At 38.2% G+C, this 13881-nt stretch overlaps 2 protein-coding genes across 3 annotated transcripts in view; one reads left to right on the plus strand and one right to left on the minus strand.

Moving 5' to 3' along the window:
* Positions 1-3314, minus strand: part of scn8aa (sodium channel, voltage gated, type VIII, alpha subunit a) — a 43909-nt gene extending 40595 nt beyond the window's left edge. The window contains exons 1-2 of the mRNA XM_042003579.1: positions 3217-3314; positions 237-570 (exon numbers count right to left, since the gene is read on the minus strand). Coding sequence (XP_041859513.1) covers positions 237-515 — 279 coding nt within the window. The 5' untranslated portion in view covers positions 516-570; positions 3217-3314. The remainder of the gene's footprint in view (positions 1-236; positions 571-3216) is intronic.
* Positions 3315-6752: 3438 nt separating this feature from the next.
* Positions 6753-11575, plus strand: LOC121651411 (transmembrane protease serine 11D). 2 transcript variants are annotated; one of them, XM_042003591.1, is made up of 6 exons: positions 6753-6998; positions 7947-7984; positions 8236-8419; positions 9404-9681; positions 11102-11244; positions 11326-11575. In XM_042003591.1, the coding sequence occupies exons 1-6, from the start codon at positions 6787-6789 to the stop codon at positions 11566-11568; spliced, it is 1098 nt and encodes a 365-aa protein (XP_041859525.1). In that variant the 5' UTR covers positions 6753-6786; the 3' UTR covers positions 11569-11575. The 2 variants fall into 2 exon arrangements, with proteins under 2 accessions (XP_041859525.1, XP_041859526.1); XM_042003592.1 differs by lacking the exon at positions 6753-6998 and having other exon boundaries at positions 7796-7984.
* The last annotated feature ends 2306 nt before the right edge of the window (positions 11576-13881 follow it).

The following is a 13881-nucleotide window of genomic DNA, read 5'->3' on the forward strand; positions in this document are numbered from 1 at the left end:
AAATGTAACCATATGAAAACTGTTTGTTTTCTTTTCAGCCAGAGGTCTTAAATATTAGATAATACAAGAAATTTGCAGCTTGAATTTAAGTAAGAAAAATCTTCATCAAACAATTTAAATCTGGTCACATTTTAGCCTGTATCAAACATTGTTGAGGTATGCCCCAGCCTAAGCAGAAACATCCATCTATCTCTCAAAAAAATAATTGCATGTGTTTGGGGTCTTTATAAACTCACTTTCTGAGAATTCAGGTAGAATGGGTCCAGATCCTCCAGTGGTACCGCCACCATTCCCTTAGGGGTGTCCCCATAGATGTAGGGCAGACTCTTCCCAGCCTCCAAATCGCTGTTGGGTTTGGGCTTGTTCTCATCATCGTCATCACGATAGCTGCTGTCCTGCTTGGGTGGCTTCTTGTTCTTCTCTTCTTGGATGCGCTGCTCAAGGACCGCCAAAGATTCCACAGTAAACCTCCTGAAACTATTAGGTCCTGGCGGTGCAATAAGGGGTGCAGCCATGTTTTCATCCTGCAGCTACTTGGTCATTAGGTTTGTACCATCCACAGTAGCAGCTCTGCAAGGGGGGGGGGGACATCATTTAATTGCAACACGAAGAATTGCTGTGCTATTTTTTACATTTACTATAAAAGATTTGACAAAACAAATTTTTGAACATTATAACAATTCCAGATCAAGTTAGAAATAAGACACAACCTGTAATAGTGACAATATGATATATTCTACTCTATGTGTAAAGCTAAATACTAGCTAAACAGAACCATTAACAGCCTTTTGTCAAATTACAAAAAACTTAAATGCAAAAACAAAGAACTAACAGCGTTAATAACAAGATTAACAAATTGTACTTTCTCATGAGATGTATCAGCTGGTAGACAATCTTTTAATGTAGTTTTTGTTATTTTATCAATCGAATCTGAAGAGGAAATATTTTGTATAAACAATATTTTTAGTCGTTTATAAAAAAAATTTAAAAACTGAGGAGAGGGGTTATAACATGTCACCAATCTCAGAATTTGCTAGATCTATAGGATTATTTGATCACTTCTTAGAGCCAAACATATGCATATCCAAAATAGTATAATTTGCATATCTATCTCATCTCATTTACACATCTAAGAGATGCTTTTGCTAGTTATTTCTGTTCATTTTAGGCAACAACAGTAAAAAGATATGACATTTTTTCTCTTTTTCTTGGCGGTTGGAGAGGCTGCTCTATATCAAGCAGAGAGCCATTTCAGGATTTAACTCCCTGTGATTTTTGGAAGAGTTTTGGAGACGCTGACAACAAAGCCAGCACACCTATGGCTGCATGACTCAATAAAGCCTTTCTCCAGCATAGCTCAATGTTAAAAGGGTATCATGGTTACATGTCAACTGCTCAGGCTGCATGCAATGCAGTGTAGAGGAATGAGAAAAGAGCTAAAAGAAAAGTTCAGCCACACCTGAAAAAAAAAATAATAATTTGATTAAATGTATTGGTCTTTTCATCCCTCATATCCTATCCTGTTCCCTGCGTTTATCAGTTTCCTTCTATTAACACAAATCTTTATTTTCAGCCTGTGGTGGGGGAACCAGCAGTGTCAGCCATAGCCTATCTGAATCACAAGGCCTGTCACTCCCTTGATCCTCTCTTGCATAACATCCTCTAATTGCAAATGCTCGACGTGTGAAGCTGATATCACACAGAAAAAGTATCCATTCTATATGTGCTGGTATGGGGCAGAAATACACAGAAAAAACATGCACCCTGGGTGCCAAGACGTCTGTTTTAAAATGGACCCCGGAACCTTCTGCTGCTCTGCTGGCGCTGTCCGCTACAGCACCACACGAGCGCACGCGCGCATCACACACAACACTAGTGTGTGCGCGCGTGAGTGCTTATACACGCAGGGGAGAGAAAAAAAAAGATAAACCTTTTGCTCTCCAGCAGTCCTTTTAGATGAGCCGCAGCCTTCAGGCCTGCAGTTTATCCTTCAGTGGGGCAGCTCTCGTCTTGCTGTGTCTCAGTCTCGAGCGCTACACTGGTGATATCCGAGCTAGGTAACGCAGTCATTCTCACGGAGAAAACACGCACATTCTGGCATCTTCTCGGTCATTTTTATAGACGCAGCAAAACTGTGTGTTTGGTCAAAGCTGGTCCATAAAAAAGGTCATAATCTGTGTTTTTACTTGACTTTTCTTTTTCTTATTTTTCTTTTAAATATTTAATCAAACAGAAAAGTCCCACTCCGCCTCTAAGAGGAACTGGAGGTTATACTGCGCAGAGAAGTGGAACGGTCCAACCAAATCGGCCACAGAAACACTGCTGCAGTGGGCGGTTTGTATGTTAAAAAAATGTCTCGCTGAGGTAAACGCACCGTGAGTTTGTCACAGCCATGACTTACATTTCGATGCCATTCAATAAATCTACTAAATAGACTTTACTTGTTATTCAGAGGGGAAATATATCTGATTTTTCTTCCCCCCCTGGATACTCTGTGCGTTTTTGCGCGTGAAGGATCTGCACCACACCCGTGAAGCCATGTCGACAGTCAAATCAATAAGGGTCTAATGAAGCCAAGAACAACACTCAGTGTGCAACATATGGTAAACATGTCCAAAACGACGATTAGACAACGATCATGGCACTGACACACCAAGATCACCTGGAGGAATGGAAATTTCTTGACTATCGCTTGGAAGGAGGAAGATCAGGTTACTCACACAGCATCATCCCCTTTTTCGAAGCCTTTCGTTCAAGTGCAACATCCTTGTAGTCCAGAGGGTGTAAAATGCCAGAAAAATAAAGCTTTTTTTAAACAAATTTTAACAATATTTCAGTTCTTTGGGGGGGTTTCTGTGCCGTCAGACTGCACCCTGCCTGAAACCTAACACATGAAACATTTTCTCTCTGCTCAAGCCTCGGGTCCTCGACGAATTCCCATAAATTTCCTTTAGATGGACATCCACTGATAAGTAAATGTAAAAAAAAATCTCTGTTCTGGTCCAGCAAATACAAGCACAGACACCCTCTCTCGACCCGATCCAAAAAAATGAGAAGAGAAAGAGAGAGAGGGAAGAAGAAGACGGGCAGTGTGTAGCTCTGCGACATTTAGGCTACACAAGGACCGACCGAGAAAATCCCCTCCGCCTCCTCCCATTAACTATAACGACACATCCCCGCTTTTCCCAAAAAACGCTATAATAGAAAGATACTCACTTTGTAAAGGTTACAATAAATCCGGAGAGGCGTTGCAGGACTGCAGATGTGGAAAAGATTGGGGAGAAACTGCGGTTGTCGCCATATTGTTGCTGCTATCTTCCCCCTCAGTGCGAGCAGCTTCCCTGCATAATTGATGACTCTCAGCAGAATGTAAGGGAGTGTCGGCAAGTGCGTTTCGTAAAATCGTAAAGGTCATTTAGGCCTGCAGCCTCTAAACCCGCCAGTGAGCGCTTCGAGAAAGAGGCTCAGAGAATCTGGATGAAGAAACGCGCACAGGGTTATTCTGGGGGAAATAAGCGTTGGCTCTCTGTGTGATTAGTTTTCTGGATGAATTTATTGGCTGTAGGCATTCAGCTGGAGATGACTTACTGCAAGCCACCTCATCACTGATGGACAGAAACAAAAACGTCCAATTATGATATATAGTAGGCTACTCTTGAATGTAGTAATATCCCATTATATACAAGCAAGTTATTTAATTTTTATGGATGTAACTGAACTAATTTCCTTTGCCACAATACTTTAAAATACAAATAACTAAATGATTTTAAGCAAATCGCTGCCCTCCTCGCGCACTTAGCTGTTTAATAGTTTGTCTTGATATGCAGGTGGACTGTTGCCCTGCCCTTTGTCATTATGTAATATGTTTGAAACGGCACAAACTTTATACCTGTATTACCATATCAACTCATTTATCACCTGAATTTTTGTCGTGGCTTTACTTTTGCACTTTCTTTGATTTGGCGCAGAACAGCTTTAACAAGTTAATGTTCGCATGACGTCACTGCCCGGAAGGAATTGCTTTTATTTGCGTCTTTATATCGTCCAGAAAATTCCCAAACTAAATGGAGATTAATACTTTTCTGCTTTTTAATAGTGTATATGACAACTTCAGCACAGCATAGGAAAACTGTTTAAAAGAAAAAAAAAAAAAAAGTATTAAAAGTGCAATATCTATTTCAGTTTGTTCAAAATTGTTACTGGATGAAATTTTTTGTAGAGATGTTTATCCAAAGCAGTGTGACCTTACACCCTCTGCCTGATGTTACTTGGAAGGAGTGGTGGGGAGGATGAGAAGGGTCCTCTGATCAGGGTGGCCTTCCTGATCACAAGCGGTTGTACAGTTTAGAGACGATGTGTGTTCTCACTCACTGAGAACGCATTCAATGAGTGACTGACAAAGCAGAATGTTCATGCTGATATTAAAAGTCCTCGTTTCCCCAGCAGGTGAAGGCGTTGCACCTTTTTAAAGATGGAGTTTGTTTGCAGGGCTGTAGCCAGGATTTTAGAAATACTGAGGTCCACCACCCATTATGGCCCACACATTTCAAAAGACTAAAATTAAGACATAACTCTACTGAAAAATGAAAGCAACTTACGTTTCACACAAAACACTCCCTCTCTCTCATGCCCTGTCTCTTTTTTCCATCTATTCTATGCCTTTCTTTCATCTGAACTTCCTGCCTCCTCCCACATCTCTTCTGCAAAGTCCATCAAAAGATTTAAAGTAAAGTTATCTACACCTTCTTTATTCTAAAAATCTTTAATGTCTTTATCTATCTATCTATCTATCTATCTATCTATCTATCTATCTATCTATCTATCTATCTACTCCTGTTTGATTAGCAGCACAAAAACTCACAGAAGATGTGAGTACACATCTCCAACAACTCAACATTTTCTCCCTCTGTACCTAGTAACTGGATAGTACCAGATAGTAACTGGATAGTACCAGATAGTAACTGGATAGTACCAGATAGTAACTGGATAGTACCAGATATTGCTGTTCAGTTTCACTGGTCTCACGATTCAGCTTGATTATGATTATCTTGTCAACAATTCAATTTGATTCAACAATGCATCATAACACATGACTATGTGTTGCATCCTTAATTTTCTTTATTACCGCATGTTGCTACTTTCTTCATCAATGGATACAAGCAGTCAGGTAATTCGAACTCTCTGTTTATTTAGAATTATTTCAGAAATCGATCTGAATATCCTGATACTGACAAACATCATAAAGATGCAAACAATGATGTTATTTTCAACCTATTATTGAACTTTATTGTTCCATTGCCAGAAAATCAAGAAACATCATTATTATACTGTGTCGTTCTGTTATCGAAATGGTTAAGCACCCCTCTAGTGGCAAGATTTCTTGCAGTAAGTCAGTGTGTTTTGTCCCTTCATTCTTTCCATAGTCAGCTGAGCCAGAATATTGAAATTAAGATGTTCTCCTTTATGTCCAGAAAACATTTGCCCATACATATTTTACTCAATATATACTTTACATAATCGATTGTTTTGTTGCTAAATCCATGCAGAATCGTCCACATCCACGTTGCAATGCATTGTAGAAATGATTAAATTTAACAACCCTAGTGAGAACCCCACCTAACTCAGTGGAGCAGTCTTTGAGCACCCTGCCTCTGAGCCTGTCAGGGCCAGGGGCCGTGTGTCATTGACTTTATGTAAGATGAAAGTCACCAGCTATTCTTCAATAGTCAGGGCTGGTGGGAGGAGTTAGAAGTGCAGCAGACCCAGTTAGCTGGCATGCTGCAGTTGTTAAACCAAGAAAAGAAACTGTTGTGCGAAGCAAATGGGATTCGAGCAGGCGTTCAGGGTTCCTGCTGAACTCCTTCTCCAAAATGTAGGCTGTAATGTCAACCCTGTTATCGTTTCATCTCGCTCCACAGTCTAAGGGATCACACAATTTTTCCTCGAAAAAAAAAGACTGGTTTGCCTTTAGCATTACTCCGAAAGTTCGGAGCTAATTATCCCCCACAAGTCCCGTGATCACCGCTGTCTCGCTACTGTTCAGCGTAACAGCATTTTACTTCGAAAGTGGTGGTACAGCCGTCACGTCATCGCTTTACACCAATCAGAGGTCAGCTTCTGGTAAACAGAAAAGAAAGATGGCTGCCTCCTTGGATTCACTGAGCAGTACAGATAGAGAAGAAAATGTCCCAAAAATCAGCAAAATAGCACCGACAGGAGCTAAAACTGGATTATATACAGAGACATGTTCATGAAGAACGACAAGGCAAATAGATTGGAAAGTGTCTTAAACTACATTTAATTACATTCTGTACTTGCTAACTTGCCTGTGCTTTTCTTTAGAGAACAGAACCTCTGGTCTGCATTTGTTAAATGGTTAAATGGCTGTTTAAATCCTTTAGTAGTCTGGAAAAGGATTGTAATGAATATGTAAATAATAAAAAAACAGCTGTATGCTGATGTAGTTGTTTTCAAGTTTATTAACACAATAAACAATTATTTAATTCAAGTCAATTGAACAATTTGCCAAGCCAACTTTGTTTATAAAGCACCTTAATGAACTGAAAGTGCTCAACTAAGAAGCAATATATATATGTATATATATATATATATATATATATATATATATATATATATTAAAAAGAAAAAAAACAATAAAACCTAAACAAAACAAAAAAAAAAACAATGAGAGTTTAAAAAAAAAAAAAAAACAACTCACACTGGTTCAAACACCAATGAAAATAAATTTTTCAGTGTTGATGCAGAACAATATATCACGGCCCTCTGATGGTCAAATTGGCATTTTGGCCATTTATTAACACCAAGTCACAGTTATGGTTCAGAAAAAAAAAACCTGACTTTGTTCAGCAGTGTGATCAAGAACTCCCCCCTCGCGCCCACATCCCCCACACTTTTGAAGTTTTCTACACCCCTGGTGCTACCTATACCTTCAGCTCAAGCACACAACACCAATCCATGCTGCCCTCAACTCTGAACGGGTAGAAATTGTTGTTGTGATCAGCTTTAGCATACTTTGATAGGGTATCTTATTCTGTCGACTCATCCTACCTGCATAAATATACAATATATTGGCTCTCTAGCGATTGTCTCTCTCGCAGTTCTGAAGCTCACTCCCAAACTCTCAGCCGATGTGGACATCCCTCACACCCAAAATGAGCAGACCTGCTTAGCCACTAAAATACAGAGACACCGGAGACATGTTCAGAATTTGGTGCGCCGCACTAACTTGCTTGTCCGTGAGAAGAGGAGGCTCTGCTCTTTATTTAACAATGACCGGGAACACTCACGTAAACAACACAACGCACGTACGTGCAAAGATCGTCTATAGCGACATACATCTCACTCTAACTCAGGTAGCATGCTTTAATGGGGTCATTTAAACGGTCGAATCATCCTACCTGCATACTGTAAATAAAGGTTGCATACTTTATACTGTCGAGACGTCTTTCCTTCATTAATTTATTCGAAGTTGGATTTTTGAATGCAGGTGATGTAATTTCTTATGGTACTTCAGTTAGTTTAAAGATCATTAATCCAGAAATATGTGGTGCATACCTTGGTTTTGAACAATGTCAATTTACTTAAAAAATGCTGGCGGTCGCCATGGAGAGCCAGGCCAGATCAATAGATTTTATTTTCTTTCAGATGTAAATCATGCAAACTTTTGCCGCTCTGAATGACATAACACAGTCATTTCACAGTGAAAACGTTATTTATATATATATATATATATATATATTATTTTATTTTGTTTTAAATCGCGGTTTAAGGGACTTTATTTGATTTGGCGCAGAACAAATTAGCGTGAACCAACTGCCGTTCGTATAACGTCACTGCACGGAAGGAGTGGTTTTTATTTGCTGCTTTAAAATGTCCCAAAAAGTCCCCAACTAAATGGAGATTAAGACTTTTCTGCTTCTTGGTAGTGTTTTAAGTCTGACTGCACCAACTTCAGCACAGCATGGTGAGTTGAATTGAGAGGGTGGGCAAGAATTATGTGCTTTATCCTGTCATAATTATAACAAACGGTTTTGTTTTTGAATGAATACAATTATGGCAGCAGTTTCCACTTTCATACTGCAGAAACAGAAATTTTTTTATTTAACTTGGCATTGTGCCCACACTTTAACAATGACCTCACACGCTGATGTTAGCAAAAGCTAAATCTTATCATTTTAAAATTCACACAAAATTTTTATTTGATTTGTTGACGAGGTTGTGGACAGCGGACCCTGGTTGGGCCCCCAGGTGCATCTCGGATAGTGGGTGGCCGGGAGGCCACTGAGGGGGCGTGGCCCTGGCAGGTCAGCATCCGTATTCTGTCCAGGCATCACTGTGGCGGGACAATCCTCAACAGCCACTGGGTGCTCACCGCTGCACACTGCTTTTACAAATACAGGTGAGGATAACTTACAAACATAACTGATCTAGTCTGGGTCATCATGGAGGACAGATCTGTGAGTTGTCTCTGAGATAAAAGCTAAAGCAACAGGAATGTGGCGTGTGCATCACACATTTAAAAGGGCATCTAGATTCATCATCAAAGTGTCCAGCATGTAACTAAATGATATGGCTGCAGAGCATGAAAGTTCATCCTCCTCATTCTGCTGTACACATACAACAAAAATCATTACTTCATATAGGGAGGATCAGCTTTTACTTTATGTATTTACTTTTCAGTTTTATTTTTAATGTCTATTTTAATGCCATGTGGCTTGAAGTTAATAAAAGTGTCTCCATGGCACTTTGAATTTGGCAAATGTGTATTTGGTTTAGAACTTGCTTTGTTCTTTGTCATTTCTATGCAATAAAACTATTGAGCTATAGATCGATTTATAGATCTACATATAAGTATCACCCATGTTTTTGTCCCATATTTGTACTGTATGACAAACTGACAGCAAGTCATTAAGGGAGTACCACCACTTATTTTGTTCCACTTAAAGCACTGGGGAGGATGGTGTACTGTAACTCACTCCTCTCCGGTCTTCCCAATAAATCACTTCAGAAACTACAGCTTCTCCAGAACTCTGCTGCTCGTATCCTGACTCGCACCTCTTCGTTTAAACATATTTCACCTGTACTTCAACAACTCCACTGGCTCCCAATAAAATACAGAATCAACTATAAGTTACTGGTCCTCACTTTCAAAGGTATTCACAATCTGGCTTTATCTGCTTTTAACTCTTATGTAATTTATTTTTATTTACTTTTTATTTATTTTTCCTTTTGTGTACGATGACCTTGGGTGTTGAAAGATGTCAAGAAATAAAACTTATTATTATCATTATTATTATTATTATAAGTTTGACAGTGGATTGGTGTGTAAGCGTCTATAAAGCAGCAGCTGCAGCAAGTTAGGCTGATTCTGTTTTGTTTTCAGACACATCAGCAAAGGCCAGTTTAGTGTGGTGGCAGGCCTGCATGTGCTATCCACTCCTGGAGCTCACGCCCAGATCTGCTCCATCAGAGAATTCATAATGCACGAGGACTACGATGCTGTCACATCTGACAACGATGTGATGCTGGTGCTGCTCCATTCTCCTCTCAACTTCACAGATCACATCCAACCTGTCTGCGTTCCTCATAATGTGACCCATGAGTTCATGCTGAACTTCAGTCACTGTTTCATCACTGGATGGGGGAGCACCTACTTCAAAGGTTGGTGTAAAAAAGTCATTGATTGTGGCAGCAGAGACGCAGCAGAAGGAGAAGTTACCATTTAGTGTAACTAGGAAGTCATTTATAAGGGAGAGCTGGGCAAAAAAAAAAAAAAAATAAAAAAATAAACAAGTTGAAGATAACATTCAGACAGCATATAAGAAAAAAAAGTTCCAGATGCCTTTTATTAAGCCTCGATTGATAATAAATTATAAATGTGTTATTTTTTTCTATGTTAAATATAAATTAAAATAGATCCTTTCTGTAGATACAGAGCATCTGCTCCCAGCATAATTTATTAATAACTCAATAGCATTTAAAGGCTGCAGCCTGATGGTTCAATTTAAAATGAAAACCCTTTTTATTTATTCATGACTTTTACCAACATCTGTAACTGTGTATACACTCATTGCACTGAGGCACATTTGCATTACAGATATCTCTAAGACATGCAGTTGTTTGAAACAAAACTGCTTTTGTATGTGAAGCAACGTCATCAGAAGTCGTGGTGACATGCAGTACACTGTTGGCTAACAAATAAGAGAAAATTACTCTCATGACTAACTCAGTGTTAGCACAGAAGTAAAGTGATGTTCCGTTACTAAGAAGCTACAGCAACATAAATGAGCTAATATGACCTCTTATAACGTTTTTTTGTTTGTTTTTCTGCTGCATAAATTTCAGTAGATTCACTAATGTGACTTGTTTTCAATTGATAGAAACAAAATGCAAAAAGTACAAGATTCTATTACCCTATTTAAATGAAAACATGTTAGAAGATTCTGTAAAATGTCATGCAACATACAGGCTTGCATATGATAAAATCACCCAAACATATTTCTATTCACAATACAGTATTTTGTAGTAATCAAAGAAAATGTTGAAAACACGTTAAGAAATAATAATTTTAAGTTGTTAGATTGTCTAAGAACAGTTTAAATTAGTTGCAAGCTATTGCATTATGTCTTAAATGTAACATTTTAACATTTTTTTAAATAGGGGTTCATCTATTACAGGTTAAAGCAAAATGAAGTACATAAAACAACAAGGGCTCTAAATACTTATCAGCATTTAGAGTAATTTCCATTAGTTATAAGTATTTATTCATTCATTACCTGTTCATATAACAGCCTGCTGATGAGTTGTAGTTTGACTATTTCATTAATAAACCTTTATACCTGCTTGCAGCAACAGTAGTAATATTACAGCATGTGATTAAATATTTGTTACATATTCGTATACTACTCATGATTTTATTTATTTATTTATTTTTTGTCTCTTGTGATATCATTCCATAAGAAAATGAGTGCATGGCTTTTTTGTTTTTGTTGGGTTTTTTTTTTTAGCTTTTCACATACTCATTAAAGACCATTTAAAACCCTTTTATAAGCCAAGTACCATATTGGTGTGCACACTGCAGGCAGGCTGATGGGCAGACTACGGGAAGCTGAGGTGGAGCTCATTGACAGGAGAAGGTGCAACCAGCGCACCTGGTACAACAGCCTCATCACTGAGAACATGCTCTGTGCAGGACTGGAGAGCGGAGCAGCTGATTCATGTCAGGTAGGGCGGTGATTTGGGAAAAGTGCTGCGAGCTGCAGGATTGAACATGAGTAACACTGGTGATGTTTATGTCCGGCGCAGGGGGACAGTGGGGGTCCCTTGCAGTGCTACAGTGAAGAAGAAGAAAGGTTTTATGTGCTAGGAGTGACAAGTTTTGGAGAGGAGTGTGGACTTCCTCGCAGACCTGGGGTGTACACCCGGACCAGCAGGTTTGCAGGTTGGCTGAAGGCAAAGCAGTGGACGGCTGCTGCAGCTTCTGTTGCACACAAACTGAACACAAAGATGATCTCAGCTCTGCTCTGCACTGCTCTCATACTGCTGTGAAACATCCAGCCTGCCAGCAATAAAATATTCACTAAATCACTGACCTGTCTGAGTGTTACATGTTTTTCTTTTACACAAGCTGGTGAATTAATATACAAACACTCATGACTGTTAAATCTCCTTAAGGGTAATTCCAGGTGTATTACAAGCATCTAGTCTCGCTGTTACAGTTGCCAACTTCTTTAAAGCCCTGCAGTCAGTTTCCTCCATCAGTGTTTTGTTCAGAGAATAACAGTGACAGAGTTTTTTGTTTTAGTGTCATAATAGTTCTTTCACATTTATTAAGGTTTTAAGTTTTTTTTTTTTTAGTGAGAAGTGAGATCAAGACAATTTTGAAATGAGAGGTAAAAGAAATTTGAACATAAAAATGGTATGATTAAAAAACAGCATATTAGTCTTATTAATCAAAGCAGTAAAGTAGAATAGAACAAAAGAAATAAAGTATGTACATCCGCAAGATGGATTTAAGCATAATTTAGGAAGAGTATATGCAGATGTGGAGTGTGATGGTGTGATAAACTGTTCCACAGAGAAGGAGTTTCTGAAATGTTCTTGGTGACAGCAGAGCTGAATGAATTGGTCTGAGAATGACCTTTGCTGTCAGTGTGGTGAGTCATGGAGAAGGTGGGAAGCACTGTATGTGTTGGAGAGCATTTTATTCAGTGGCCTCTTGTTCCTCACTGACTACAACATCAACAACTTCTTTCCTATTTTTATCAGGCTTTATAAATATGTTTATTGAGCCTGCTGGCATCGCTGTCACTAAGCAGACCACAGCACAGTCGATGACACTCAGCACCACAGACTGGTAGATCTCCATCATCCCCCAGGAGGGTGTGCAGATGATTCCCACACTGGACACTACACACACGTCCACCAGTTCCTGTACTTAAACTACTGCCCATCTTTGATTCATCAGACCTCAGGACAGTTTTTCCACTCAACCTTAGTTCATCTTAAATAAACTCACATCCAGAAAGAGTGGAAACAATAATTTTATTTCTATGTGTGCTTTTTTTTTAAACTTGCATTTGTGGAAGCATAAATAAACTGTTGTTAGTGATATTTCACAGCCTGGCCTACAACAGGCCATCATTTCTGTTTGTAGATGCTTTTTTGTTGCAGGAAACCATGTTGTTTAATTATTTATGGAAATGTCTTGAAAGTCTGAGATAGACACATCCGGCACACCAGACCATATATAGATATAGATAAATGATATAGACCCTATATTAGTCTCTATTTGTTGCGGAAGGGCACACTTTTACATACATCTTTAAAAAAAACATATTCAGCTGTTTAAATGGCCCCAAATAGCTGTTGTGTACAAAAACACATATCAGGTATTATTTGTGTGCTGTACTTATTATTTTAGACTATATTTTTTTCTACATTACAGATATATCAGATTATTTTGAGGATGAAATTTTGAACAGTGGATAATGAAACATGCTAACAAAATTAAACTCTTGTTAAAGATTTATCCTATGGTTTCAAGCCTTTTTTGTAGCTTTTGGCTTCTTACAAAAACAGTCAACATCACAATTTAAATGTCTGAGTTGCCAACAGCTCCATCGAACTGGTTCGTTTTCTTTAACTCTTCCATGCATAGTGTCCTCTACAGCGGACACCTACTTAAAGACTGTTTTCTAGTATATACATGGGTGAGACTGGTATATTTGTAAATTCGCCACTTCAGTGGATATTAGTGACTCATCCAATACACTGTCACACACTGAAGATCAAATAAATAGAGTATAAAATTCAATATATACCAAATTTGACTTAGTGATAAAAAAGAAAGGGACAATAATACAGTTGTGTTTTATAGGATATTAAAATTTTCTAAATATGGAGACATTATTTTCTAAATATTTTTATAGAATAAAGTCTATAAAAAGTCAAATAATATTAATACAGAAAAGCATAACGATACATGTCTGTGTAAGTACAATATTGCATTTGCTGTTTTGTTTTTTTTTTTATATATATATATATGTTTTTTTAATAATGAATGCATCAGAGCGTTAAAGTCACATGGTTCATTACTGAAAACCGTTTAAAGACTTGCAAAAAGAAAGCACAACTGAACTAGATTTATTTTTTCTCTCCTGCTGAGCATTGCATCATACCTCCGTTTTAGCTGGTGACTGTAAAATTTACTGTAAAATACTTTAAAAGTGAAGCCTCAGTAATGGTCTTATGTCATTTATAATGGCAGTCAGGAATCAAAGTAGTACTTTTACCTCAATAATTACAGTAGCTGTTTCTTCTGCTTTAGCTAAAATCATTTATACAAACCTTGATGCTGAA

Source organism: Melanotaenia boesemani, chromosome 13 (assembly GCF_017639745.1).
Source record: "Melanotaenia boesemani isolate fMelBoe1 chromosome 13, fMelBoe1.pri, whole genome shotgun sequence".
In the NCBI taxonomy this organism is placed as follows: domain Eukaryota; kingdom Metazoa; phylum Chordata; class Actinopteri; order Atheriniformes; family Melanotaeniidae; genus Melanotaenia; species Melanotaenia boesemani.